General features: G+C 39.5%; 2 protein-coding genes across 4 annotated transcripts in view; both read right to left on the bottom strand.

Moving 5' to 3' along the window:
- The window catches only part of fam204a (family with sequence similarity 204 member A), a 36,333-nt gene that overhangs the window by 10,084 nt on the left and 914 nt on the right, over positions 1 to 25,335 (bottom strand). For both annotated transcript variants that reach the window (XM_036126493.1, XM_012850191.3), the window contains exons 4-5: positions 23,384 to 23,486; positions 20,815 to 20,904 (exon numbers count right to left, since the gene is read on the bottom strand). In XM_036126493.1, the coding sequence (XP_035982386.1) occupies positions 20,815 to 20,904; positions 23,384 to 23,486 (193 nt within the window). The remainder of the gene's footprint in view (positions 1 to 20,814; positions 20,905 to 23,383; positions 23,487 to 25,335) is intronic.
- LOC118557148 lies at positions 10,204 to 12,633 on the bottom strand. Of its 2 annotated transcripts, none has more exons than XM_036126492.1 (3): positions 11,711 to 12,633; positions 11,335 to 11,403; positions 10,204 to 11,190 (listed from the first exon to the last, which is right to left on the bottom strand). In XM_036126492.1, exons 1-3 carry the CDS (start codon positions 12,620 to 12,622, stop codon positions 11,110 to 11,112), a joined length of 1,062 nt encoding a protein of 353 aa, XP_035982385.1. In that variant the 5' UTR covers positions 12,623 to 12,633; the 3' UTR covers positions 10,204 to 11,109. The 2 variants fall into 2 exon arrangements, with proteins under 2 accessions (XP_035982385.1, XP_035982384.1); XM_036126491.1 differs by having other exon boundaries at positions 11,284 to 11,403; positions 11,663 to 12,633.

Consider the following 25,335-nt stretch of genomic DNA (forward strand, 5'->3'; position numbering starts at 1 on the left):
ACATGGATGTACAGTTATCTATCAAACAGAAAACTGTGTTTTTTAACGGCAGCTTCCTGAGTGTCATAAACATATTGTGCGGAGTGCCCCAAGGCTGTTGTCTGGGTCCATTATTATTTACTATTTTCACTAATCAGTTACCGTGTATTTTAGAGAGGGCCAACATTGTTATGTACGCAGATGATTCTGCTATATAGATGCATCAGTACACACATTGAGTTACAAACTGTTTTAGACACAGAATTTTTTTTTTTTGCAGATTGGGTTAAATCAAATAAACTAAAGCTAAATGCAGTAATTATTGGGTCTAATTGTATTGTGAATAGAAATCTTGTGTATTGTGATCAGGAATGTGGAATTCACAGGTAATTTAGGACAGGGTAGGGTTGTCACCATATTACAATTTCAGCCTCAATACCAATACTAAGAAAAATACTCCATACAATTTTCGACACCGCTGCAACATTTATACACGTTTCTTTCTAGTTAATAGTAAAACATGATTCATTACAAAATAAGCTTAACTTAAACTTACTTTTATAGCTGAAATCCAAAAAGTGGTGGGCAGTTCAACCCTCATTTAGAGAAATATATAATCTGTCACTTCCTTGTTTGGCAAGATAACATTTAGCAAAAGTGTTGATATCGTTTATAGAAGTATGTGCTTTTGATTTAGTCTTGCAATTATTTTATTTAATTCAATTCAATTCAATTTTATTTATATAGCACCAATTCATGAAACATGTCATCTCAAGGCACTTTACAAAGTCAAATTCAATCAGATTATACAGATTGGTCAAAAATTTCCTATATAAGGGAACCAGTTGATTGCTTCAAAGTCCTGACAAGCAGCATTCCCTCCTGGAGAACCGTAGAGCTACAGGGAGAGTCGTCTGCATTGTACATAGCTTTGCAGCAATCTCTCATACTGAGCAAGCATGAAGCGACAGCAGAAAGAAAAACTCCCCATTAATGGGAAGGAAGGATTCTAATTCTAATTGCTTATCTTTAATGTGGAACTGTGTGTCTCCATGTGCATATCAATTTGCTGAAGACAATTAAATGTTATTTTAAAGTAAAATTAATTGTGTTTAAAAACAAATATGGCTTTGGTGCTTATAAAACATATTTTCACAGTTTAAAGAGGGACCTGGTCCATGCCAACATATATAGGAGCAGTATTTCTGATAACTTTTAATTATATTTTCTTCAGTGATCAACTCGAGCAGCAGGGTAAGTTCATTCTGGTTCCTGCTTATTTCTGCTCTAATTGTCAGCTTCAGTCTGGCTCCACCAGAACCTGTGTTATTATTAGCCACATTAGCACCAAACAGCTTTACGATTAAAAGAAGTAATGTAAGGGGGCACTGGTTGTTTCACTATTTATTAGCTGACTAAGCCATCAGCTGGTTAACATGTTCCTGTGGTAATTCGTACCACGGCAGAACCGAGCAGAAGTGCATCTCAATAGAAGACTAACAGAATCACTTCCCTGTGCTATCTGTGTCACTGAGGCTATTATTTAACCAGATGGCGTTAGCTTGTGTCGTACAGGAGGTTTACTACTTCACTGTTGCAGATTCAGAAGTTAAAATGACCTTTGCAAGTTCCTCCCAAACATCAGAGTTGTAGCGTTAGCTTGTAGTTAACGTTACAGTAGTGTAGCATGTGGCATCGTGTGGCAGCATTTCGTTTTTTCTTGTCCATCTGCCTAATATATAGATGATTTTGACAGCCCTATGACAGGTTATGTTACTTTGGCAGTGACATCAGTGTCTCTCTTGAGCTTTTGTTTATAATTAGAACTCTGACCAACATGGTTGGTGCTCTTGTGGTTAAATTTTTGATCATGACCCAAAGCAAACATAAAAAAATTATTATTTGTTTTTAAAATAAAACACAGTTATTTCCCCACAGCATAATATCCTACTACACTCGTTGAAACGAAAGGCACATAGGTCATTGCAGGATGGTCAGCAAATAAAAACCGAGTAAATTGCAACAAAAACTATTGCCAAAAAAACTTGAGTCAGGACGAGTGAATTTGCTAAATGTCAAATAAAGGCTACTAGCGCCACAAAATAAAAATAATGTACCATTTAACGAAGACACCCCTCTTTCAGGTGTATTGTGCTGAACACATTTATTGGTATCCCTGGTATAGATGTGCAAAAAGCCTTAAAATAAATCAATCTTTCATTTCAGTGGCATAAACTTAAATTCACAATGTTTTGTTGAAAATTCAGAATTTTTAAATACAACCTTTAAGATGAGGACATTTATTCAGTGGGTGAAAAAAAACACACCTAGAAACAATTGTTGTAATAAGATCCCTGGTGTTACCTCTGCTGCTAAGACTTTATATTACCTTTTTCGCTAAAAAAGCAGCATCTAGTCATCCACTGCAGCATTTGACAGTATTGAAGCTTTAAGAGGGACGGATCCTTGATCAGACTCAGAAGACTTAAGTTGCACTTTTTTTTGTCATAATTGGTCCAATCCTGTGACTTATAATCAGGTGCGACTTATATATGTTTCTTTGCTGTTTATGAGACATTTTATCACTGATGCAACTTACATTCTGGAGTGACTTATAGTCAAAATAATACGGTAGTTTCCGATGCAAGGCCCTTAAACAAGTTTCCTTGAACCTTTGGAACAGAAAAAGGCCCATAGCATCATACTTGACAGTAGATATATGCCGCTTTTCCTCGTGTTCATCTTTGGTTTTACACCAGACCTACCAGGAGTGTTTGGTGCTAGAAACTCTAACTTAGTCTCATCTGAACAAAGCCCATGGCTCCAGGTGAAATCCCAGGAGAGTTCAGCAACCAGCACACATTTCAAACATTGAAAACAAAATGCTTTTTTTCTTCCACTAGCTGTTATATTGGCATCTAGATAGCATCTAACAGTTGTTATGTACATTTGGTGAGGGTAACATCTTTGTGATAGTTTTCTAAAAGTCTTGATCAGTGGCTAAAGGAGATAGACCTCCATGTCACATCAGGTTTATATCCAATGAAAACAGGGAGTCATGGACTGCTAGAAACTCCAATGAATGTAAAAATACAGTATGAGTTAAACATGCTTACGTTATATTTGTTTTAAGGGGTTTTAAATGTGCCATTGATGATTTTGGTAAAAACAGTACTTTCTTAATGCTAACTGTTTTTCCCCCTTAATGAATAAATGTGCTCAAATTGATGGCTGGATTTCTTCCAATTTTTCTAGTTTGAGGCATTAGCAGATTACATTATTTCCAAGGGTTTTAAAAAAACATTTGTCAGTGGTACGGCAGTACTTGAACAGCATCTTCCCTGTAAAATAAAATGGTTAAAACAGCACATTGCTTGCTGATTTCCATGTTCATCAAACAGTTAGAATTAACACACTGTCTGCTAATGTGTTCAGTATGAGGGATTGCTGCAAAGCCATCGGCAATGCAAATTTCCTATGAAAACATGACATTTAAGATTAGAATATTACACCAAACTGATAAAAAGCACATTTTTAAAACACAAATGTGGGCTTATTGAAAAGTATGTTTAATACTTGCTTAAAGGCTGTTATTTACTTTCAAAAGATGCTTGTATTCCAACAAATGAGCAAATGAGCCTCACCATGGGAAAACGACTGTCTTTGTATATATATATATATATATATATATATATATATATATATATATATATATATATATATATATGTGTGTGTGTGTGTGTGTTTTATTGCTTGTATGCCTATGATTTGCTGCCTAATTAAATATAAATGGAGCTGTAGCACGAAAATGCACACAATGGGAACAATCACCTATAATAACCTGACTTTGATTTTAAACAAATTACATCCCCTCCTCTCCAGCTGTTTAGTTAAGCAGCAATAGACGAATCGTAATAGGATTTCTTGGGCACCCAGTGATAATTTCAACCCCAAACATCAGCAGCTAGCTAAAAATCACTGCGACTTCAAATTAAGATGACTAATGGATAAATCCAAATACTGCAGCGGGCACCTTTGTGTTGCTGTATTCCCACAAAACTTTATCACTCCTCTTTTGGGGGGGGGGGGGGGGGGGGGGGGGTGGTTGAGGAGAGCTTTCTGTAATCTTGCCTTCACTTCAACAAACAGAATTACATGGCGAGGAGAAAAAAGGGAGCCACTCTGGGAGGGGAGGCACAGAAGAGCAGGCATGGCTCCACTTCCTTCTCTATTAATCTGATCCTAGATACACATGTCACGTCATCTTTAGGGAATAGACAACAACGAGGGAAAAAAAATCTCCAAAAGTTCGCCTGCTTTGTGCAAGTTCCATTATCTCGCCCCTTCTGAGTAGGGGAGGCTTATTAGCAAGCTTTGAACTCACACTTAGAATAATATGCCATCAACAGTTTTATAAGCTAATTAGAAAAAAAACAGTTTAATTAATGAGTGACTGGCAATAAAATGGCAATCATGAAAAAAGAAACCGAGGGTGCTAAGCTTCCACTACCACCAATTAAGGCCTAATTACAAACAAATTATATATGTGTTTTGCTGTGGGCTTTAATTTAAAAAAAATGCTTTAATTAAAAGAGAAAACATGCTAATTAATTAAACAGCACACAAATCTACATTGAAAAGTATGCTTTGTCTATCAAGTAATTAATGAAATACAATAATCCAAATGAGATTCCCAGGCATTTGATAAAAGCTTAGTACCCATTTCAAAAATCCATTTCAAAATTAATAGGCCAACATTTAATGTGAGTCATACTGAGATACAATATAAGTTCATTCGGTGATAAATTGCTTATGCTGAAGGAGAAACGAACAAAGAGGAGAGTTACCCTAAACTCTCTGCGAGGTAGCCTGGAGGAAACGGGGGAGTCACGCCGGCGCTCTGATGTGGGGCGGGGACACTTTCCATCTGATAAGGCCCACTTTCCACAAAAAGCTCAGCTCATTAATTTTTTGATTACAAACAGAAGGTGGTGAGAAGAAAAAAAAAAGGTGTTAAATAACATAAATATCATGAAACCCTCTTAGTTCGGCTCTTTGTTTTAACTAAGCCACCATGTCTCCTCTGACAAAATGCCGCAGCACCTTTGTTCTGCGGCGTTTAGGCGAGGCTTTGCAAAGGGTAGATTTCAAGGACAGCGGGGCTTTTCCTTTCAGCTGCTGCTGCCTATTGAAATATGAGCTCAGACATAATGAGGGATGTTCTATAACCATCCGCTCGCTCAGAAAGCCACAGAAACGGCTCCTGCTAATGCATATTCATACGGCTAATTATTGTGCAGCCAATTAGGAGGGGCCGGTTTTCAAACAGTTTGACTAATCAGGTTAATCTGGCTGAAAACTGCTTCTAAAGAAAGGTCCACCAGCAAAGGTCCTTTCCGAACACTGGAGCCCACAATTAAGCCTCAACTGGGTGTTTGGTATGTTGTTGCATACGCCGCCTTTCAATTTATTCAAACATCTTGTCACATTAGAACCACAAACTTTGAGTTGTTTTATTGGGATTGCCAGTCCCGTGAGGTTAGTGGTGACTTCACTGACCTGTGGAGGTTCTCATTTTAACTTGTGGGGTCTTTTATTTTAAACTTCCCCTTTATCCAGCGAAGACGCTTCACACACGCCTGCCATTCAGCTATGTTTATTGCAGTTACCCCAACAGATCCACTAGCAAGGCAAGGCAAGGCAAATTTATCTATATTCAGTACAGAGACAATGCAAAGTGCTTTACATGATTAAAATACAGGAAAAAAATTAAACAAACAGAGAAAAGCAAGTAGGAGTAAAATGTAGAAACAAAATAGAACATGGAAAAATAGAAACTAAAAGCAAACATTAAAAACTGTTGGACTACAAAGTTGAACTAATGATGTTTCAGTAAAAACAGTTTAACTAGAAAAGTCTAAGGCAATCCTAAAGAAATATGTTTTTAGTCTTGATTTAAAGGAACTTGGGCTTTCCGCACTTATGGGGTAAGATAACTCTCAATAAAAACGTATGTGTAGATCTCTGAATTTGTAAATGTAAATCAATAAAGAGGTATTAAATATAAGATTTATATCTGTTCCTAGTTGTCAGCTGACATCAGATGTTTCATCTGTCAGAATGCAAGTTTAGAAGTTACGAATACAAGTTTACAACAGTACATGTACAAATAACAAATTTACGAGTACTACAACCCCTGATAAAGCTGTTTTACACTCCTCACCAGTTGGTGGCAGTAATGCACCTGAAAGTTTTTCACCAACCACCATTAAAGAAGAAGAAGAGAGAGAGAGGAGGCACAAGAAAACAGCATCTGCGTTCTCACAGACAAAACCAAACAAAACAAAAAATCTGTTGCACATCATCATCATCATCATCATCATCATCATCATCATCGCCGCCACCAACTGGTAGGGTGTGTAATAGCTTCATCAGGGGTTGTAGATTTGAAATGTGTGATTCGTACTTGTAAATGTGTGATTTATACTTGTAAATGCGTGATTTGTACTTGTAAATGTGTGATTCGTACTTGTAAATGTGTGACTTGTACTTGTAAATGTGTGATTCATACTTGTAAATGTTATTTGTACTTATACATTTGTGATTTGTACTCATAAATGCGTGATTTTTACTTGTAAATGTGTGATTTGTACTCGTAAATGTTATTTGTACTTGTAAATGCGTGATTCATACTTTTAAATGTTATTTGTACTTGTACATTTGTGATTTGTACTCATAAATGTGTGATTTGTACTTGTAAATGTGTGATTTGTACTTGTAAATAGGTGATTCATACTTTTAAATGTGATTCATACTTGTAAATGTGTGATTCATACTTTTAAATGTGTGATTTGTACTGGTAAATGTGTTTTTGCAATGCTGTAACTCTGTAACTTCTAAACTTGCATTCTCACAGATGAAACATCGGATGTCACTTGTATGTATGAGCTGATAACCAGGAACAAAAACAAATCTTAAACATATTCACGTTTATTGACTTACATTTATAAATTCAGACACCTATGCTTACATTTAGCAGTTATCTGACCCCATACACCAGGAGGAACCCAGTGAAATTGGAACATTTCATCACTTGTCATTTTCACCTGTTGCCACAGCACACAGCCGTACGCCATAACCTCGGCCCCATCCCTCGCCACACCGAGACGTCTTAAGTACTCATCTACTGAGATCTAGCCATTCATTTTAAAACTAACTTTGACAGACCGAGTCACAGTTGAAGACAAAGTAGGGCTGGTGTATTATTAATCCCGTTATTCCTTCACTACCTGTGTGGAGCAGGCATTCAGATTGGCTGCCAGGAGCAGAGGGGGGTGATGCCCTACGTGATTCTGAGGACATTTTGAAGCTTCAGTTGTTTTTAGCTTCAATCTATCTGTTAAGTAATGAGTCAATCTGATATGCAAACCTTGAAAACTGTTTAGGTTTATGTTTTAAGGCATTTGAGTTATCAAAATGTGCGGCTCGTTGCAATGCTGCTGGATCTGACTCTGGCTCTTTGCTGAACTGCTTGGCCACCCCTGATCTAGACCAACACAGTGTAGTGAACAACTGTGAAGTGAAATAAAAAGCATTGTAGTGGTAAAGTTGTTGTTTCAATTTGTTTGTTTTTACCATTTCTTTGTTTCTTTGTTTGTTTTCCTTAACAACCTTTCCCACCTTGGGTGTCCAATACTGTGGTCTGACGCGTGAAATTAAATCCGGGAGATGATTATTGTGTGTCCTTTGATGGTTTATTGTAACAAATTAAACTTGAGTATAACAAAAGATCAGTCCAAGTTTGCAGTGCCAATCACGGTCAATGACTGTCTCAGCTTGTATCAGACACAGCTGCTGTCCTGCATCACAGCCTTTTAAAGGCGCAGTTCCCGTCTTCACCTATAGATGGAAACATGGAAACAAACTGGCATAGAAATAAGATATATAGAAATTAAGAAAGTATGTTGTCAAGTAACTAAAATAAACAAATGGCTCCTACACACCGGCCCCTAATTGGGACCTGAAGTACCAATTACCATTAAAAAATAATAAGAAAGGAGCCTAATCTATAACAAACATAACAAATAAAGAGAATAAACATTGTACTCATCTTAGAGTTCTTTCAGTTGGATCTGGGTCTTCTGAACCCTCAAGAAGCAAGCAGACCTTGGTGATTGGCCTCTCTAGGAAACCAGTCTTGGTTCTAATGGTCAAGCTTCTAGCCAGACCTTTAGAATCAGCTCGAACTTCAGTGACTCTTCCAAGGGGCCAGGAACCTCGAGGTGCAGTGTTGTCCACTATAAGCACTACATCTCCTCTTTGGAACCCCCTCTTCACTCTGAACCACTTCTGTCTCTCTTGCAGCATTGGGAGATATTCCTGGGTCCATCTTTTCCAAAACAAGTCTGCTAGATATTGCACTTGTCTCCAGCGTCTTCTTGTGTATTGGTCGGATTTGCTGAAGAGTCCTGGTGGTAGCACAGGTTGGGTGTTCAACAAAAGAATGTGATTGGGCGTTAGTGCTTCAACATCCTGCCCATCCTCCTTCACAGTTGTTATCGGACGGCTGTTTAGGATTGACTCAACTTCGCATAAAAGTGTTTCAAGGCTTTCATCATCAAGTAGTTGTTGCTTCAAAATGGAATAAAGAACTTGTCGCACCATGCGAATGAGTCTCTCCCAAACACCTCCGTGATGGGACGCTGCTGGTGGGTTGAAACTCCATTCCACTCCTCTCTGCAGCATCACACTCTGGATTTTGTGTATATTCCATTCAGTTATTGCTCTTTGAAGTTCATTTTTTGCCCCAACCAGATTAGTGCCGTTGTCCGACCTTATGTGGGCTACCTGGCCTCGTCTGCATACAAATCGCCGTAAGGCATTGATGCAGGAGTCCGTGTCCATGGAGCGAGCCATTTCAAGAAGGACGGCCCTACTTGACATGCATGTAAATATCACACCATACCTTTTCAGGGATCTTCGTCCCTTCTTTATCTCAAAGGGTCCGAAGTAGTCAACTCCAGTATTTGTGAAAGGTGGCAGGTCAGGTGTCAGTCTTTCTTTTGGCAGATCTGCCATCTTTTGCTCTCCCAATTTGCCTCTCCAGCGTCTGCACACAACACACTTGGTCAAGACCTTTCTAGTCGTGGAGTTGGCATTCACAATCCAATATTTTTCACGCAGTTTAGAGAGGACATGATTTCTTCCACTATGGCCAAGCTGCTGGTGGATGTGTCGAATCAGCAGTGTTGCCACATGATGGTTTTTGGGAAGAATCACGGGTCTCTTCTGTTCAATGGGCATTGCTGACCTGTTCAGCCTGCCTCCAACACACAACATTCCATTTTCCAAAATGGGATCTAACTTGCAGATGCTGCTATGTTTGCTTACAGCCTTCCCTTCCTTCAACATTTTAATTTCCCTTGCAAAGCCTTGAATTTGACAAAACTGAACGATGCTTTCCTCTGCTTTGCCCAGATTAACCAAATTCAAAGTTGTGGGTTGGTCTATGTTAATAGTCATGTCCAAGCTAATTTTTTTGTTTCTCACCTTTTGCAAAAGAGTTTCTTTGAATTTCAAGTGCCATGCTACTGCTCTTTTTAGTTTGTGCCAGTCTGAAAAGTGCTCTAGTAGCTGGTTTGTTGGATTGTCCGTTTGGTCCTCCTTTACAACAACACTGAACACAGTGGTGCTCCTTTTCACCTCTGGGTCATCTTGAGCAAGTGAGAGGGTCTCCATGGGGTTTTGAGGCCATTCCTCCTCCAATCTCCACAGAAACTCTGGTCCCTGTAACCATTGCTTGCACTTCACCAATGTGCTTGCACTCACTCCTCTTGACGCCATGTCAGCCGGGTTCAGTTTGGTCGGTATGTACTTCCACTGTGTTGTTTCTGTGTGGTTTCTAATAAAGGAAATTCTGTTTGCAACAAAAGTGTGAAATCTTGTGGTGTCATTTGCAATGTATTTCAATACGGATTGACTGTCTGTCCAGAATGTGGTTGCACTGAGTGGATATTCAATTTCTTTTTTCAGCATTTTGTCCACTTTTGCTGCTAGCACTGCAGCAGTGAGCTCCATGCGTGGAATGGTCATTTGCTTTAGTGGAGCAACTCGTGCTTTACCAAGCATAAACACGACATGGATCTTGTTGGTGGTGGTCATTCTTAGGAAGCTTACTGTGCCATAGCCATGGTCACAAGCATCTGAGAAGTGACCGCAAAAAGTCTATGTCAGATTTAGTGACTCGGACTTGGTGAAACATCTTCTGAATGTCTGCCATCACTGCGACGTGCTCTTGTCTGAATCTCAAGAGAACTCCTAGGAGAGAGCTTGTCAGATCTGGACCTGGCAAGAGTTCTGAGTTCAAAGAGGTTCCACAGTACGTTGCACCACAGTCAAAAACAACTCTAAGTGTTCCCTTCTTAGGGTGGTACACCCCATGATGTGGAATGTACCAAAGTCTTCCATCAGTTCTTTCAATTTCATTTTCAGGCACAAGTTCAGCATGTTCATTACTAATAACTTCAGAGAGAAAATCAGTGTATTCAGCTCTGAATTGACTGTTCTTTAAAAATTTCTTTTTCAAAGAAGCAAGCCGCTGTTCTGCCACTTGGTAGTTGTGTGGCATAACAATGCCTTTGTTTCGAAAAGGTAAGTCTAAAACATAATGTCCATTGAGTAATTTAACAGATTGTTCTGCTTTAGTCATAAACATCTTGTCCTCAAAAGACATTTCAAGCCTTTCCTCTTGGCTCTCATAAAAGTCATGCTTGTATTGTTGCATCAACAATTCTTCTAGGCTTGCAACTGAGATTCTATTTGCAGAGACAACTGTATTACCATCATACCTTGGTCTTTGCATTGGTCCGTTTATGACCCATCCAAGAACTGTTCTCACAGCGTATGGTCCATTATCTTCGCTGTTAATAACTTCCCATGGTTCAAGCGCCTTTGGAGCATTGCTGCCAATCAACAACTCCACATTCGCTTTGATTCTGGGAATCTTTACCTCTTTCAAGTAGGTGAAAGCTCTGAGTTCAACTTCACTGGGTATGCTGTTGGTGCTCACTGGCATGTTGCTCTGGGTGTACACCTCAGGTAAGTTGATGAACTCCCTGGAATCAATGGCGCTCACCTCCAGGCCTGTAATGATGTTTGCAGATGTGGCCTTCTCTTGCGACATGGTACGGAGCAGTATGTTGGTTTTCCTTCCTGAAAGATTTAATTTGTTCATAAGGTTAGTTGTGCAAAATGTAGCCGAACTTCCTGGATCAAGAAAGGCGTATGTTTGTATAATTTTGCTTCCTTTAGCGTGTTTCACTTTCACAGGAACAATAGACAGCAAGCAGTCTGCACCATTGTCCCGGTCACCGGCCCCGGCGTGTTCTCCAGCTCTGAGTGACACCTGTGCGCTGTTAACAGGAGCTGGAACAGATCGCTCTGCATTAATGTGTAGCATACTGGGATGATTATTTTTACAAATTGAACAGTTAAGCCGCTTTGGGCAATCTTTACTCAAATGTCCAACCTTTTTCAAACATCCAAAACATACTCCATTTTGTTTAAGGAATGCAATTTTTTCTTTATGCAGTTTTGATTTGAAATGCAAACATGCTTCCAATTCATGAGCTCCATTACAAAACATACACGAAAGATATGCATTTCTGTGTTCTTGTGGACTCACATTTACATTTGTGGCAAATGTTCCTTTAGATTTTGGTTTCGGTGTTACCTTGGGTTTTCCACGGACAGAGCTTGCATCCTGGATGTTGCCATAGATTGGGTCTGACAATATGCTGGATTGTCTTTCAATGAAAGTGACTAAATCAAGCATTTTAATCCTACCCATGGTCTGCAGCTCGTGTGCTTCTGCACGCCATTTTGCTCTCAACCTGAATGGGAGTTTCAGCATAACATTTCTTAAGTTAGTCACAGTGTTCAATTCATCCATGTAGTGTAGATCTTCCATAGCATTACAACATGTTCTGAGAAACAAAGCGTATTCTTTCAATGACTTGGGATCTTCCGATTTGATTACAGGCCAATTTAGAGCCTTTTCCATATATGCACAAGAAAGTCTATACTCATTACCAAAGGTCTCTTTCAGCAGTTGCTTTGCTTTGAGGTAGCCTCTACTTGCCGCCATGTGCTGACAACTCTTCACAAGATCATGCGCTTGACCCTTTGTGTACTGCATTAAAAAGTGAAATCTGTCTTGGTCATCTTTGCTCTTCCTTTCAATAACATGTTCAAACGTTTGCATGAATGACTGATACTGAAGAATGTCTCCATCAAAAACAATCAGATTGATTTTTGGCAGTGTAGAGAGTCTTTGTTGTTTAACCATTATGTCTGTTAATTGATTCTGCTTTTCAAGAACAGTTGTTAAAATTGCAGACTGTTGACTTGTGTTCGTTGAGAAATTATTGGGACTTGTATGTGTGGGAATCTGAGTCGGCAACGTAAACATTCTCTGAGTATTTTCTTGTTGTAAGCTCTCAATATTTAACAATTGCGAGAGTGGTCTCCCAACAGGTTCTTTGGGTCTCACAACAGGCTGATTTTCCTCTGCCTGAACAGGTGAATTATGCGCTGCATTAAAGTATGCGTTCATGGCATCTTGTGATGTGCTCAGTGGGTCCATAACTTCTACATTCTCAGTGTTTTTCAAATAATTGATTTTCGCAGTTGTTGCTGCTATATCAGTAAGGACGTCTAGCGTTTCTCTTCTCTTTCTAAGTTCAGCACGTTTCTTTTCAAGTTGTTCTTGTTCGTGTTCTAATGCGTGCTTATCTTTTAAAGCTGCTGCTTTTGCAATCAGTGCGGCGCGCTCGGCCTCTGCCCTTATGCGTAAAGATGCGCTTGAGGCATTGCTCCTCACAGAGGAGCAAACAGAGCGCTTGTCGTCTTCTTCAATATTTGTTTGCATATTTGGTGATGCATCAGACGAAGGCAGTTCGACTGAGACACTGTCTTGCTTCAAATGTCCGATATTTGCGAGCCATGTTTCCACATTGGCAAGGAACGCGTTGATTTGCTCCATATGAGGCTCCAACCACGTTTTTGTATCAAGGATTTTATCTTCTTCATCTAACATTTCTTGATACGATACATTTATGGCTTTGAATTCTTTCAACATATCATTATACTTAAGCATATTGCCTTTAATCTCTTCCACATGTTCATTGTTTTGCATAAGCCTGTTCACAATATTCATCCGTCGCGTTAGATGCGACATTTTACCAGACCTCGAGGCACGGAGATTTGCTGCAACCTCTCTTGGCTCTGCAGACGGGCCTGGAGCTTCCTCTCTGTCGGAGTCATCCATTTCTCAACACAAAACAGTTTGTTAGAAACTTTCCAAACAAAGTAAATACTTTCCTCCTTTAGTATTTAAAAACAAAATCAATTATTCGTCCAGCAGCGTTTCTTTCAACATTCTTGTTCTTTAAAGCAAAACTTAAGCTCCACGCTCATCCAAAATTAAACTTTCGTTTCTTTAATAATTTCTGAAATAATTTCTTTCCAACTTAAATCCATTTCAATCCAGGTTCACTTGTATAGTCCAAAGAATTTAATGTGGCACGTACCTCCTTCAAGGTGTATTCCTTTGTTTCCAGTTGGCGTGGCGGCCTCATTCAAACAATTCCATCTTTCGGCATCCACGCAATCCAATCATTTTTTTGTCGTTTCCATACATCAAGCATAGTCATTGACTATTGTAGTGGTAAAGTTGTTGTTTCAATTTGTTTGTTTTTACCATTTCTTTGTTTCTTTGTTTGTTTTCCTTAACAACCTTTCCCACCTTGGGTGTCCAATACTGTGGTCTGACGCGTGAAATTAAATCCGGGAGATGATTATTGTGTGTCCTTTGATGGTTTATTGTAACAAATTAAACTTGAGTATAACAAAAGATCAGTCCAAGTTTGCAGTGCCAATCACGGTCAATGACTGTCTCAGCTTGTATCAGACACAGCTGCTGTCCTGCATCACAGCCTTTTAAAGGCGCAGTTCCCGTCTTCACCTATAGATGGAAACATGGAAACAAACTGGCATAGAAATAAGATATATAGAAATTAAGAAAATATGTTGTCAAGTAACTAAAATAAACAAATGGCTCCTACAAGCATACTTGGTTTTCAGATGTTTTACTAATAAAATAAACAATTACAAAAGCTGTGCATGTATTTGTATTTCACACCTCTTTACTCTGGTACCCCTCAATAATATCCAGTGTAAGCAATTGCCTTTAAAAGTTACCTAATTGCTAAAAATCTGCTAGTAAATCAAAGCCATCTGTTCTCTGAAGGCTTCGGAGGTTTGTCAGAGAACATCAGAGAACAAACAGCCTCATGAAGACCAAAGAAGCAGCAGGCTGGTCAGGGAGAAAGTTGAGGAGAAGTTAGTATTAAAAAGCAGCTGATGATGTCCCAAAACATCTCACAAACAGGCAAACCTACCAAGATGTGGAGGTCCACCTAAACTGACAGGCCAGGCAAGGAGTGCATTGATCACAGCAGTGAAAAGACTCCCGGTAACTCTTGAGGAGCTGCAGAGATCCACAGCTCAGGTGGAGGATGCTGTTCACACAACTATCGGTCAACAAACTTGGTGTTCATGAAAAAAATGGCAAGAAGACTTTAAAGAGTCCTGTAAAAGTGTGCTGCAAGCTTTGCAGGGGGATACATGGTGGTTGATGTGTTTAAAGATCAATAAAAGGTGAGAGATTTTAGTTTTGATGCGTTTTTAGAAACAAAAAGTCAGATTTTTAAGTATTTAATTCATGTCCCGATCAACAGTCAGAGCCACCCAGGGGATTCTGATCATCACTAATAAAAACTGTAAATTAAATTATGAATGAATGCACGCCTCAGTTTAAAACTAGAAAAAGATGGGTACCCAATAGCTAAAACCGACAAAAAGTACAAAATTTTACTTAGAAAGGCAAAAATCTTTAGTTAAAGGAAAACAAATCTTATCAGCAGTTTTTGCAAAGGAAAACCCTAAAAAAGCTCTGTTTAAACGATGTGTAAATTATTATTTATTTACCTAAAAATGAGAAGGTTGTTATTTCTTTGTTGCATCTTCGGAGCTGTTAATACCTTCCCTTTTAAAAGGCATAAATTAATCCGAAAACAAAGGGCCTCCAGCTTTGCAAAAACATTTAAGGGCTGTGATGAGAATAAAAAGAAATGGCAACACTGAAGCTGTGCATCAAAGAAGTTTGACGGACGGAGAAGAAAATATCTTAGAATTTGTTTGGAGCCTTCACAACAGGTTTTTTTTTCTAATCTAATTATTCTCACGCTAAGATTTAGAGAAAAAAAGTAGAGCAAATGGAAATCATTAACTGATTTGAGGGAGCTCTAAACAACGGAAACATTTTTCCCTCTAGAAAAGGCGGGATTCTGACAGCGAGCTCTCCATCTCCCTTTCATTCCCCGTTGCTTTGAGGAGATAAGAGGGACTCCGTAAGACTGAGGATGTAAATACATTAAAACATTGTCGCCCAACGTGTCCCAGCATTTTCTTTACAAAACCAAGCCTACAGGGACAAACGAGCCTCCTTACTTCTCCATAGCTGTCTGAATGCCTTTGCGTTTCTTTTTTTTTTTTGTAAAGAAACCCTTTTCCCATTGTTGGAGAGAAAAGCCTGCCATGATCATGTCTCGGCGTTACGACCGTAAACAAATTAAACATCTAAGCCTCTCTGTACCAAATGAGGCCCTCAGTCTGAACCCTGAAATTGATTCTGGCCACAGTGGAGATCATTGATCCTGTTCCGTCTCTGTGTTCCTGTCAAACGTGACAGCAGTTATGCAACGAATGCCATCAGGCCAAACGATGTAGCGTTAAAAAGAACATTTCTATAGCTTTCCCAGCTGAAGTAAAATGCGCACAACTTTGCATCGCTTTGGTTTCAGGGACTTCGCCGTGGTCCATTTCCCCTGAAATGAAGTTATCGCTGCTCAGCAAAGAGTTGCTGCTGCCAAACTGCTGTCAGGTCCCATCACGGTTCTGGCAAGGCTGGAGGCAGGTGCCAGGGAGGGGAGAACCTCAGCTCGGGCTAAAACCAATCCACCAGCTCCATAAGAGGCTTTCAGGAAAGTACGGAGCAGGTGCCACTCAGCAGAGCTTTCGTCTAGCTCCCCCATATTTGAACAATCTGCTGGTGGTTAAAATGGGAATGTGAAAGGAGCGGTGTCTATTAAACCCCGGAGAAACTGGAGCGTGTTGGTAATACCAGTTCAACCGTTTCTAAAGCGGCTTTTTAATGCCCTAAATCGGGTTCTTCCATCCGGAACGGGTCAGGATGTTTCCAGGAACGGACACGCCTGGGGAAAAAGAAAGTGCACCCCGAATGGAGACCAAAAAAAAAAAAAAAAAAAAGTAGAGACAGAGAACGAATGATGACGTGTGATTGATGAGACCGGGTGTATACAGTACCGACCGGTCCACCAGCAGAAAGTTGAGAAATGTGTTTGTATTTACACTGCTGTGAAAAAGTATGTGCCCCCTTTCAGATTTCCTCCATTTTTGCTTTTTCGTTACACTTAAACGTTTTAGATTTTTCATTTAATTTATTTTAGATTACACTTGTTATATCTGACAGAGATAACATCAGTAAATGCAAGGATTCAATTATTAAGGAATAACAACCTATCCTAACCAACTTGCCCCTATGTAAGAAAAGTAATTACACCCTAAACCTAATAACCATGTGTGATAACTCACACTAGCTACGTTTACATGGACAAATGTAATCAGAATAAAGTGCTTGTGAAGATTCTCAGTCATCCAGGTCATGGTCATTCCAAAACAAGTTAAAAAACAAAACAACTGGACTTTTTTCCAAGGTTTGAAGACGTTTTGCTTCCCATCCAGAAGGTTTTCTCAATTAAAAAAGTCTGTATTAGCGTGGAGTTCCAAGCTTTTTGGAATAATCAGAATAAACGGCCGATCAGAATAAAAAAAGTGACGATCGGAATATTGTGATCACATTAAGACCAATCAATAATCCGAATGAGAAGGGGGGTTTATGCTGCTTGATAACCCGATCAGCATGCATATAAACGCTTGTCAGGATCGAGTTATTCAGAATGTGGCAAACTGACCCGAGTGCAAACGTACACCCAATGCAAACGTGACGCATTAGAAATGCGTCGGGTAGCAAAACTGTCACAGCTTCCGATAAAACCTTTTTGTGTGAAAAAAATAAAAGAGCTCAAAATTGTTGATTTCAACCATAATTAAAAGATCGTGTAAATCCAGCCTTGGCGCTGGAAAGACAAACCCGTTTAATACTGCTTTGTTTACTATTTTTGTAGTTTAGCTAAGAGTTCTTCTTCTGTGGTTTTATTAGGGGAATTTGATGACTGTGCATTGTTATATTCTGAATAAAGTCAGGTGCACATACACGCATATTTGCCCATATAAACGATACAATGAGATTATTTAATCTCAATACATTTTAATCTGATCGTGACATTTTGTGCATGTAAACATAGCTAGTGAGTCTTTGACATCACTGTGGAAGAAGTTGGACCCGCTCTTCTTTGCAGAGTCGTTTTACTTCGGCCATATTGTGTATGAACAGACAGAGAAAGTGATGTTTGACCTAGCAAGCTCAAGTTAACTTAAAGTGATTATTATGGGATGGTTTTGTTGTGCAACATCCATAGGGAATAAAATCAGACTGCAGGTTGGAAACAAGATGAAACATGAAACTTTTGCAGGCATCAGGGGAGTGTTCTCACAGCAGGGGGCCACTGAATAAAAGCCCCTGCGGTGCCACGGACCCCCGCAGCGCTGAGCTTCTTACGGCCTGAGACCCGCATGAAGGAGTGGCAGCCGTTTCCTCACTGCCTCGGCTTGAGCTAGCAGCACGCTCGCGGCTCAGAAAATCAACTTCTTCCAACCGGACGGCCCAAAGTCAACCAAACTGGCACAGACAGGTTTGACAAAGAGAATGAACAGGGAAAATTTAGAATGGTTTATTTTTAATGCGGTTTCACTGTGTTGTAAAGCTTGACCGAGGTAAAAGACCTGGAGCTAACAGGCTAGCTCGCTAACATTCTTGAAACAAAGCTTTGTCGGTGTGTTTTTACGGTTATAACAAACTTTATTTTCATAAGGGTTTTACACACCAATGGGATTTTACTGTTTGTGTTGTCCGGTCTGCTCATTATGACCAAATTGAGCTTAAAAGTCTTTTAAGACTTTTAAGATAAATTAGTGTTGAATGTCCGCTAGCATTAGCGCTATTAGCTTCTTACTGATAACTTTCGGGTATTAAACATTATGTTAGCACCGCCATCATTCAATAGTGCTACGAGCATTAGTGCAACATTAATAGGGAAGAATAATGTCCATTTAATGGTGCTTGTGTAACATTAGGATTAAACTCAAGCTAATGTAAACATTGCCCACAGGAAGTGCTCTGATGAGTAATTTCCGGTTGGTCGTTATTAACTTGGTGGGTTAATCCTAAATTACCAATTTGATCCTAAATAATTTCCTGGAGAAATAATCACATTAATAAAAATCAAGTGTCTTAAAGGGTATTGATTTCTACTTACCAAATCATTCTTTAAATGTTATTTCCTCAAATAATGTTTTATACAACTCAGATTTTCATTGTGAATGGATTGAAACACAAACCAAATGTTGTTCTAGATTAGTTAAGCTAATTTAACATCATTCCACTTTCTTTAAGATGAACTTTGGTTCTTTAACTTAGATCTGCAGTGAACCAGGATTCACTGAATCATTCTGATGATGGTTTTCAACTATTTAATTTGTCTTTATGTTTCTTTTGTTTGTACATAGTTCCTTAGCTTCTTTTTTATCTTAATTTTGCTTAATAGTTTAGTTAATTTTAAGTAGAGAGGATTTGTTGATTGAAATGTAGTGTTAATTCAGATAAACAGCATTTTATAGTGATGTTCTCTGGATGTGTCATTTTATTTCTGTTAATAAATTCTTGAACTTGAAGATAAGTTGTCACTCATTTATTCTATACGTGTGCAGAGTTTGATGTTAAAAGAAAGCCAGCGCTCAAATCATCAACTATTGTCCTGATATTCACCAGACAATACCTTACAGACAGAGAATTATTTATTAAACATTAAATAACTTAAACAGCATGTAATAGCACAAGAGCCTAGTCCAAGTATGAACTGACATTGCTAAATATTAAGATGATGCTGTGGCACGGGCGTTAAAATAGCTCCGTCGTGCTAGAAAACTCCAACGTAACTAAATTAAATCAATTCTGCAAAGAAGAGTGGGTTCAGATTTCTCCACAGTGATGGAAAAGAGAGCCTGCCAGTTATCTTTATCTTTAGGGGGCAATTACTTTTGCATACAGGGCTGGTTTTAATTGCTTTTTTTTACTTTTAATGAATTAAATAAGCAAAACGTGTAAGAGAAAAATGCTTTTTGACAGTACTGTAATTTTTTTACTTTTTTTTTGCTGCTCCTGAGCGTTATTATGCAGACTTTGATATGCAAGCAAATTATAATCACATTTAATTGTGTAAATAATGTTCATATCTGAATTCAATCAAATTTAAAATAAACTCGTAAAAATTACAAATACAGGTCATTTGTGAGCTGAACTCAGAAAATAATGGTTTGCCTTTCAGAGTTGAACTCATGGCCAAAGTCAGACCGATTTCTGTTTCTTTATATTTGACACCAAATACTTTTTATGTAAATACATAAAAAATCACGGTCTTTATTTAATTTAATTAAGCAAAGTTTAGAGTGATGCTATATTCACAGGTTTCATTATTTAGAGTGACATTTTACCAATGTGTTTTTTGCAAAAACAAATCTAATAAAATCAAACAAAAGCCATTTTTTGAAAGAAGATTTTTCATTTAGACCAGCGGTCTCAAACTCCAGTCCTGGACATCTGGTTACCTGCAAGCTTTAGATTGCAGGGCAGACTGCAGAGCTCTGCAGAGCGTGGCTGCATGCTAGCCAGGTAGTTTAGCCACTTGATTCAGGCGCGCAGGGCACTGGACTCGTCTAGAGGTTGCAGGTCACCGGCCCTCGAGGACTGCAGTTTGAGACCGTAGAGATCGCGGCAGCCTTAACTCACTCCTCATGGAGCTGGGAAGCGTGACGTAAACAAACAGGGGTGAAAATATGTGGTTAACTCTTCTGTTTTTAAAGAAAGCTCAATTTTGAGTGTTATTAAGACGAAAAGGCGCCGCCTCCCTTTTAGCAACTCTGCTGAAATCCTTCCCCAACAACAAAAACCCGTGTCGACATTTTGCTCTTCTGTTTTGTGTTGGTCTCGTGATAAAAGCTCGTGTGACGCTGCGAGCAACGTAGAAACACAAAACAAAGAAGTTTAGGTTTTTGACGCAGTTCAGCGCTGTAGCTTTGTGTCTTTTAAACCAGAATTATATGTGTGTGTGGGTGTGTGTGTGAGCTACATTTTATGCTAAATTACTTTCAAGCCACTCGATCTTCGACGCCAGCCGAGCCGCTTTAGTTACAAAACTTCAGGCAGTGCATTTAGGGACACGTACACTTCAAAGGTATGAAACTCTTACCTGGAGAATGATTTAACAGTGGGCTTGAAAGCAATGTATCCCTTCATTAAAAAGCAGAGCCAAAAGTCCTTTAGACACTGCAGCACTTCAAAACTAAGGGGAGGGCTTTCCATTAACTCAATAGGAAAAGGGCTGCGGGACTGAATGGTGGATGTCTGCGTCTGTTTTTGTTCCTCTCTGTCTTTGCAGCAAAAAAATGGCCACGGATCCATTAGCTTGATTTGTCACAGCGGGCGCACCCCAAAGATCGCTTATCTGCCGAACGTACCTCTCGAGTGGCGAGTCTGTCGCTCATCTCCTCCGCCTTTGCAACGTCCCCTTCAGCGATGGCCTCCTCTATGCTCTTTTCCAGGCCGGACTGGGGAGCAGATGGAAGGGGGGGGGAGAGATTCAGATTTTTTTTTCTTTTTATTTAAAATATGGATAGAGAGTGAGCGAGAGAGAGAAGAAAAAAAAATCAAAGTAACTTGAAAATTCCCCAGGGCCTTATTTTTAATATGATCGCCATTACTACAAATATGTAGATTTCGCTTCACAAATGAAAACCTCTTTGATTGGATATTAGTGAGGAAATCTTAGAAATGCTACAGGAGATTACCAAACATAAATGTGATTCTTTAATTACATATTTCCATTACGGACCCGAGAGGAGGAAGAGGATGAAGAAGGGGGCGGTGTGGTGGTGGTGGGGGGGGGGGGGGCTGCTGACAAGCCCCCGGTTACTGATGGAAAGCCATCTCTGCTGCAAGGAGCCCAAATTTTCATCACAGCAAGTAAAATACACCAGAACGCAGCTGTAAATATTAATACGCTCCACTAATGTAGTTCAAGAACGGTTATTAGTACGCTCGCCCCAAGTTTCTCACAAACAAGCTCAAAAACTCAGAAATAATTGGTCAGAAACTCGTTTGAGGCTGGCTATTGGATCGGGACAACGGTGCAGTGGCTAGCAAATAAACCCAAAATAACCTCAAAATACTCACTATGATTACAAAGTGGCCTTCTTAAACATATACTGATATTTTACTGACAATCACCCAATGATTTAAAACTATAGTTATCATAAACATAGTATTCACACCCCTCTGCTTCTACACATTTTGACGCATTACAAACATTAATGTATTTTATATGCTAGCCTGACACCAGGGAGTGCATAACTGAGTTGTTCATCATGCATTACATTATTCAGCCTCTCCTGAGTCAATACTATGTAGAACCAGCTGAATGGACTTAGACCAGCCCGTTCCATCAGATAAACGTGTCTTGATCTGAGCCACTGTAGCTCTGACTGAGTTTAGCGTCGCCGGCCAGCTGGACGGGGAACCTCTGCCTCGACCTCAAGTCTTCTCAGCATCTGAGAGGTTTTCCCTCCAGAGTTGAGCCGTATTTAGCTGCATTCATCTCCTCTGTCCCTGCTGAGAAACGGATCCCCACAGCATGATTCTGCCACCGCTGCGTTTCGCCAAAGAGACGCCGTGTTCAGGCTGATGTAATGAGGTTTTGCATTTAGGTCAAAAACTTTCATTGTGGGCTCATCTGAGCAGAGCGCCTTCTTCCATGTGATCGGCTGTGTTCCTGATCCTGAGCTGTGGCAGACTGCAGACAGGAGTTATCACAGCTTTCTTTAAAAACTGTTTTTGTTCTGGCCACTCCGCCACTATCAGCAGTTTTTTGGGGCGTCTCCTACCTGAGCTGTGGAGCTCTGCAGCTCTTCCAAGGTTAACATCGTTGTCTTAATAACATTTTAAGTTTAGGGGGACCTCCGTGTCTTGGTGGGTCTGCAGGTGGTCCATCCTCTCTCCATGTTTGGATGATCAGAGCTCTGGGAGACCCCCCCCCCCGACCTGTCCGCTGCATTTCTTGGTCTTTATGATGCCGTTTGTTCACTGATGTTCTCTAAAGAACCTCTGAGGCCAGAACCAGAATAGCTGCTGAGATACAAACAGGTGGACCATCCACTAATTGAAGGTTTTTTATTGATGAGTCAAAGTAAAAAGGAGCTGAATATTATTATTGTTAATATTATTATTATTATTATTACATTAATTTTTCAATCTATGCTTCACTTTGACTGAGATTATCACTTAAAATCCCAAAACCAAATACATTAAAGTGTCGTTATAAGAGAGTGAATAAAATGAAGGGCTATAAATACCTTTGTAGGTCACTTTATTTTGTTAATAAGCCAAGTTCTATTTCCTTTTTCTTAAATTGTATTTTTTAACCCCAATCATCAGAAGCACAAACTTCATTTTATGCTTTTTTTTTTCATAAATTAGGTACAAATGGCTCCAAAATGATCAAACTCCTTAAAACTCATCTTTCTCTGGATCAGTTCTAACGTTCTAGTTTGGAATATTTTTGCTTCTTTGGCTCTTTGCTCACTTATTCCAGTAAAAAAAACAACAATTTTAATTTCATTATCTGAATACGGATTCCTCCAAACTAACGACCATCTGTTATAGAAGCGCCGTTTACCTATCTTTCAGTTACAGAGGCTCTACAAGGCACTCTGACACTGTCGCCTTTTGTCTGCTAACATTTAGACTTCTTCTCGCAAGGAAAAAAGAAGAAAAAAAAAATCACACTTTCATCTCAAGCACAACAGAAAGGGTAATATTATCACTAAACGTCACAGAACATAATCCCTAATATTCTTCTCTCTGTCAGGCTGACTCGTTACAAAGGGTTCTCCGGATCCACACGTCAAATCGCATAAGACAATCAGAAGACGCGGCGGCACAGAGGCACAAAGGATGTAAAGGTGTTACTAACAGCTGCTATAGAGACAGAATTAAAGCTCAGAGGACAAGTTGGAAGGCAGGCTTTGTTACCTTCGGAGGCGGCTTAGAGCATGCAGGGGGTTGAAATCGATCGTTCACACCAAAGTACTGCTTCAGCTCCTTCCAGTGCTGCTCCCGCTCGCCCTGTTGCTCCCTGACAACAACGTCCAATTCTGTTAACATTGAGTATATGTGGACAAACAAACACCGTGATGCAAGGGTCTAAACTACGACTTAACAAGCTTCTACATGCTAAAATAGACCCACATGTTTTGCACGCAGTAAATGGCGACAGGCTTTTTATCATGAAAAAATACTAATGTATCGTTTCATGCAGAAAAACAACACAGACTTGGGACGTGTGCGTAGGGCGGGTTGCATCTTTAATCTAAATTGTTTGGCACCAAAGACACAGACATATACCTAGAGTCAGCCTGGGTCACGTTGAGTTTCTATTTTTAGAACTTTTCACGGATCCCATTTCTAGATTTTTCTCAGTCCTTTTTTTATAACATTCAATGTTTAGACATTTTTGGGTTGAAAAAAAATGACCTGAGATTGTAGGCAATCATAAACCATGACAATGCTGTGGATTTATTTAGATTCAGCGGTGAGCTAGAGGGCAAAGAAAGATCACTTGTGGGTTCCTCAACGCTCCATTGTCGGGAGATTTTTATTCTGCATATATTTAGGCTTCCAAACTCAGATTATAGAGTATTACAACATCTCTTACAGTATGTTTGCTGGTGACACATTTTTTTTATTTTATTTTCTTGTCACTACATGACCACAGTCTGTAAAGGGTGAATTTGTGATGTGGCAAATAAAATATTAGGGATGTGAATTACGACTCGACATAAACAGGCCTTTGTTTTTCAGCAATTCAGCTTTTTCTGGAAAATGAAAAAAATTTAATTAAACTCAGAAACTTTCCCTGCTATTTTTTTTTATTTATTTTTTTTACTATTTATCCAGACATGAAGAACGATAAAATCTGACCGTATACTTCTGCAAACTGTTGAAGACAAAACAGAAGCAATGAGTTCAGTGCAGAGGGATAGCGGTTAGTTGAGTTTATAAGAACACGTGTGCGTTTTTGTTTCACAGCTTTTCTTTAAGCATTGTTTAAGGATTTAAGTGCATCGTGTTCATCTCATAGCGGTCAACTCATTACATTTTTAAACACTGGCCCCTTTTATTGTATAGCAAAATTTACATGCTGGTATTGTGAATAAGAACCAAAGGTAAGTTTGATAGCTATTCTTGAGTACGCTGCTGATTTTCAGCTTTATTACCGTTTCACCTTTAAGAGCCTTTAACTACTAATGTATTAACAGTTCTTTAGGTCAGTCATCACGACAAAATGACCTATAATTAGACTTTCCTCTGACTCTTTACCATAAACACACCTACAAGACCTAAGCAGGTAGGGAAGGATGGACGACACTCAACAAATTCAACAGGGTAGGTTTAGCAATCATTTACACTGCATGACAATCCTGCGACAAAACCTAGAATCATCAACACTCTCCAAGTACGTGGATGATCTTTGCAGGGTCTTGGCCACATCTTAAGAAGGATACGACGAAGCAGTCGGCCTCTAGTGGTGGCGACAGGCCTTAAATGGCCGTAAACATGCACCGAACTGCCACAGCAAGGTCTTGGTGCTTTGTTATTGGTAATATAGCCACTTTAGTCATAAGGCGCTCAAAAACGACCACAGCTGGAGCAACGTAGTGGTCAAACCTGCAAACTATAGGCATATATAAAAAACAACAACGATGTGGCAGCACGTTTAGGGGAGCATGGAGAAGAAGCGTGGCCTGCTCATTGAAATGTTAGGTCAGGATGGGACCCATCGTGCAGGCAGTGCTTCGAATGAGTTATTCCAGTGCTGACGGAATGCGGAGCAGCCGCTGCAAATACGACAGAGAAAACACCCGACATGGCGGCGCAGACATGACCACATCATGGAAACGACCGAGCACCGACACGATGCCCTG

This window comes from Fundulus heteroclitus, chromosome 22 (assembly GCF_011125445.2).
Source record: "Fundulus heteroclitus isolate FHET01 chromosome 22, MU-UCD_Fhet_4.1, whole genome shotgun sequence".
Taxonomy (NCBI): domain Eukaryota; kingdom Metazoa; phylum Chordata; class Actinopteri; order Cyprinodontiformes; family Fundulidae; genus Fundulus; species Fundulus heteroclitus.

Excerpts from the sequence above, each read along its gene's own strand:
- LOC118557148 (XM_036126492.1), bottom strand. The coding sequence starts at position 12,622 with ATGGACCCACTGAGCACATCACAAGATGCCATGAACGCATACTTTAAT. Across the intron at positions 11,404-11,710 it reads CTGTCCGTGGAAAACCCAAG|CTCCTGTTAACAGCGCACAG; the intron begins GTAACACCGAAA and ends GATCTGTTCCAG. Across the intron at positions 11,191-11,334 it reads GGCCGGTGACCGGGACAATG|GAAGGAAAACCAACATACTG; the intron begins GTGCAGACTGCT and ends TAAATCTTTCAG.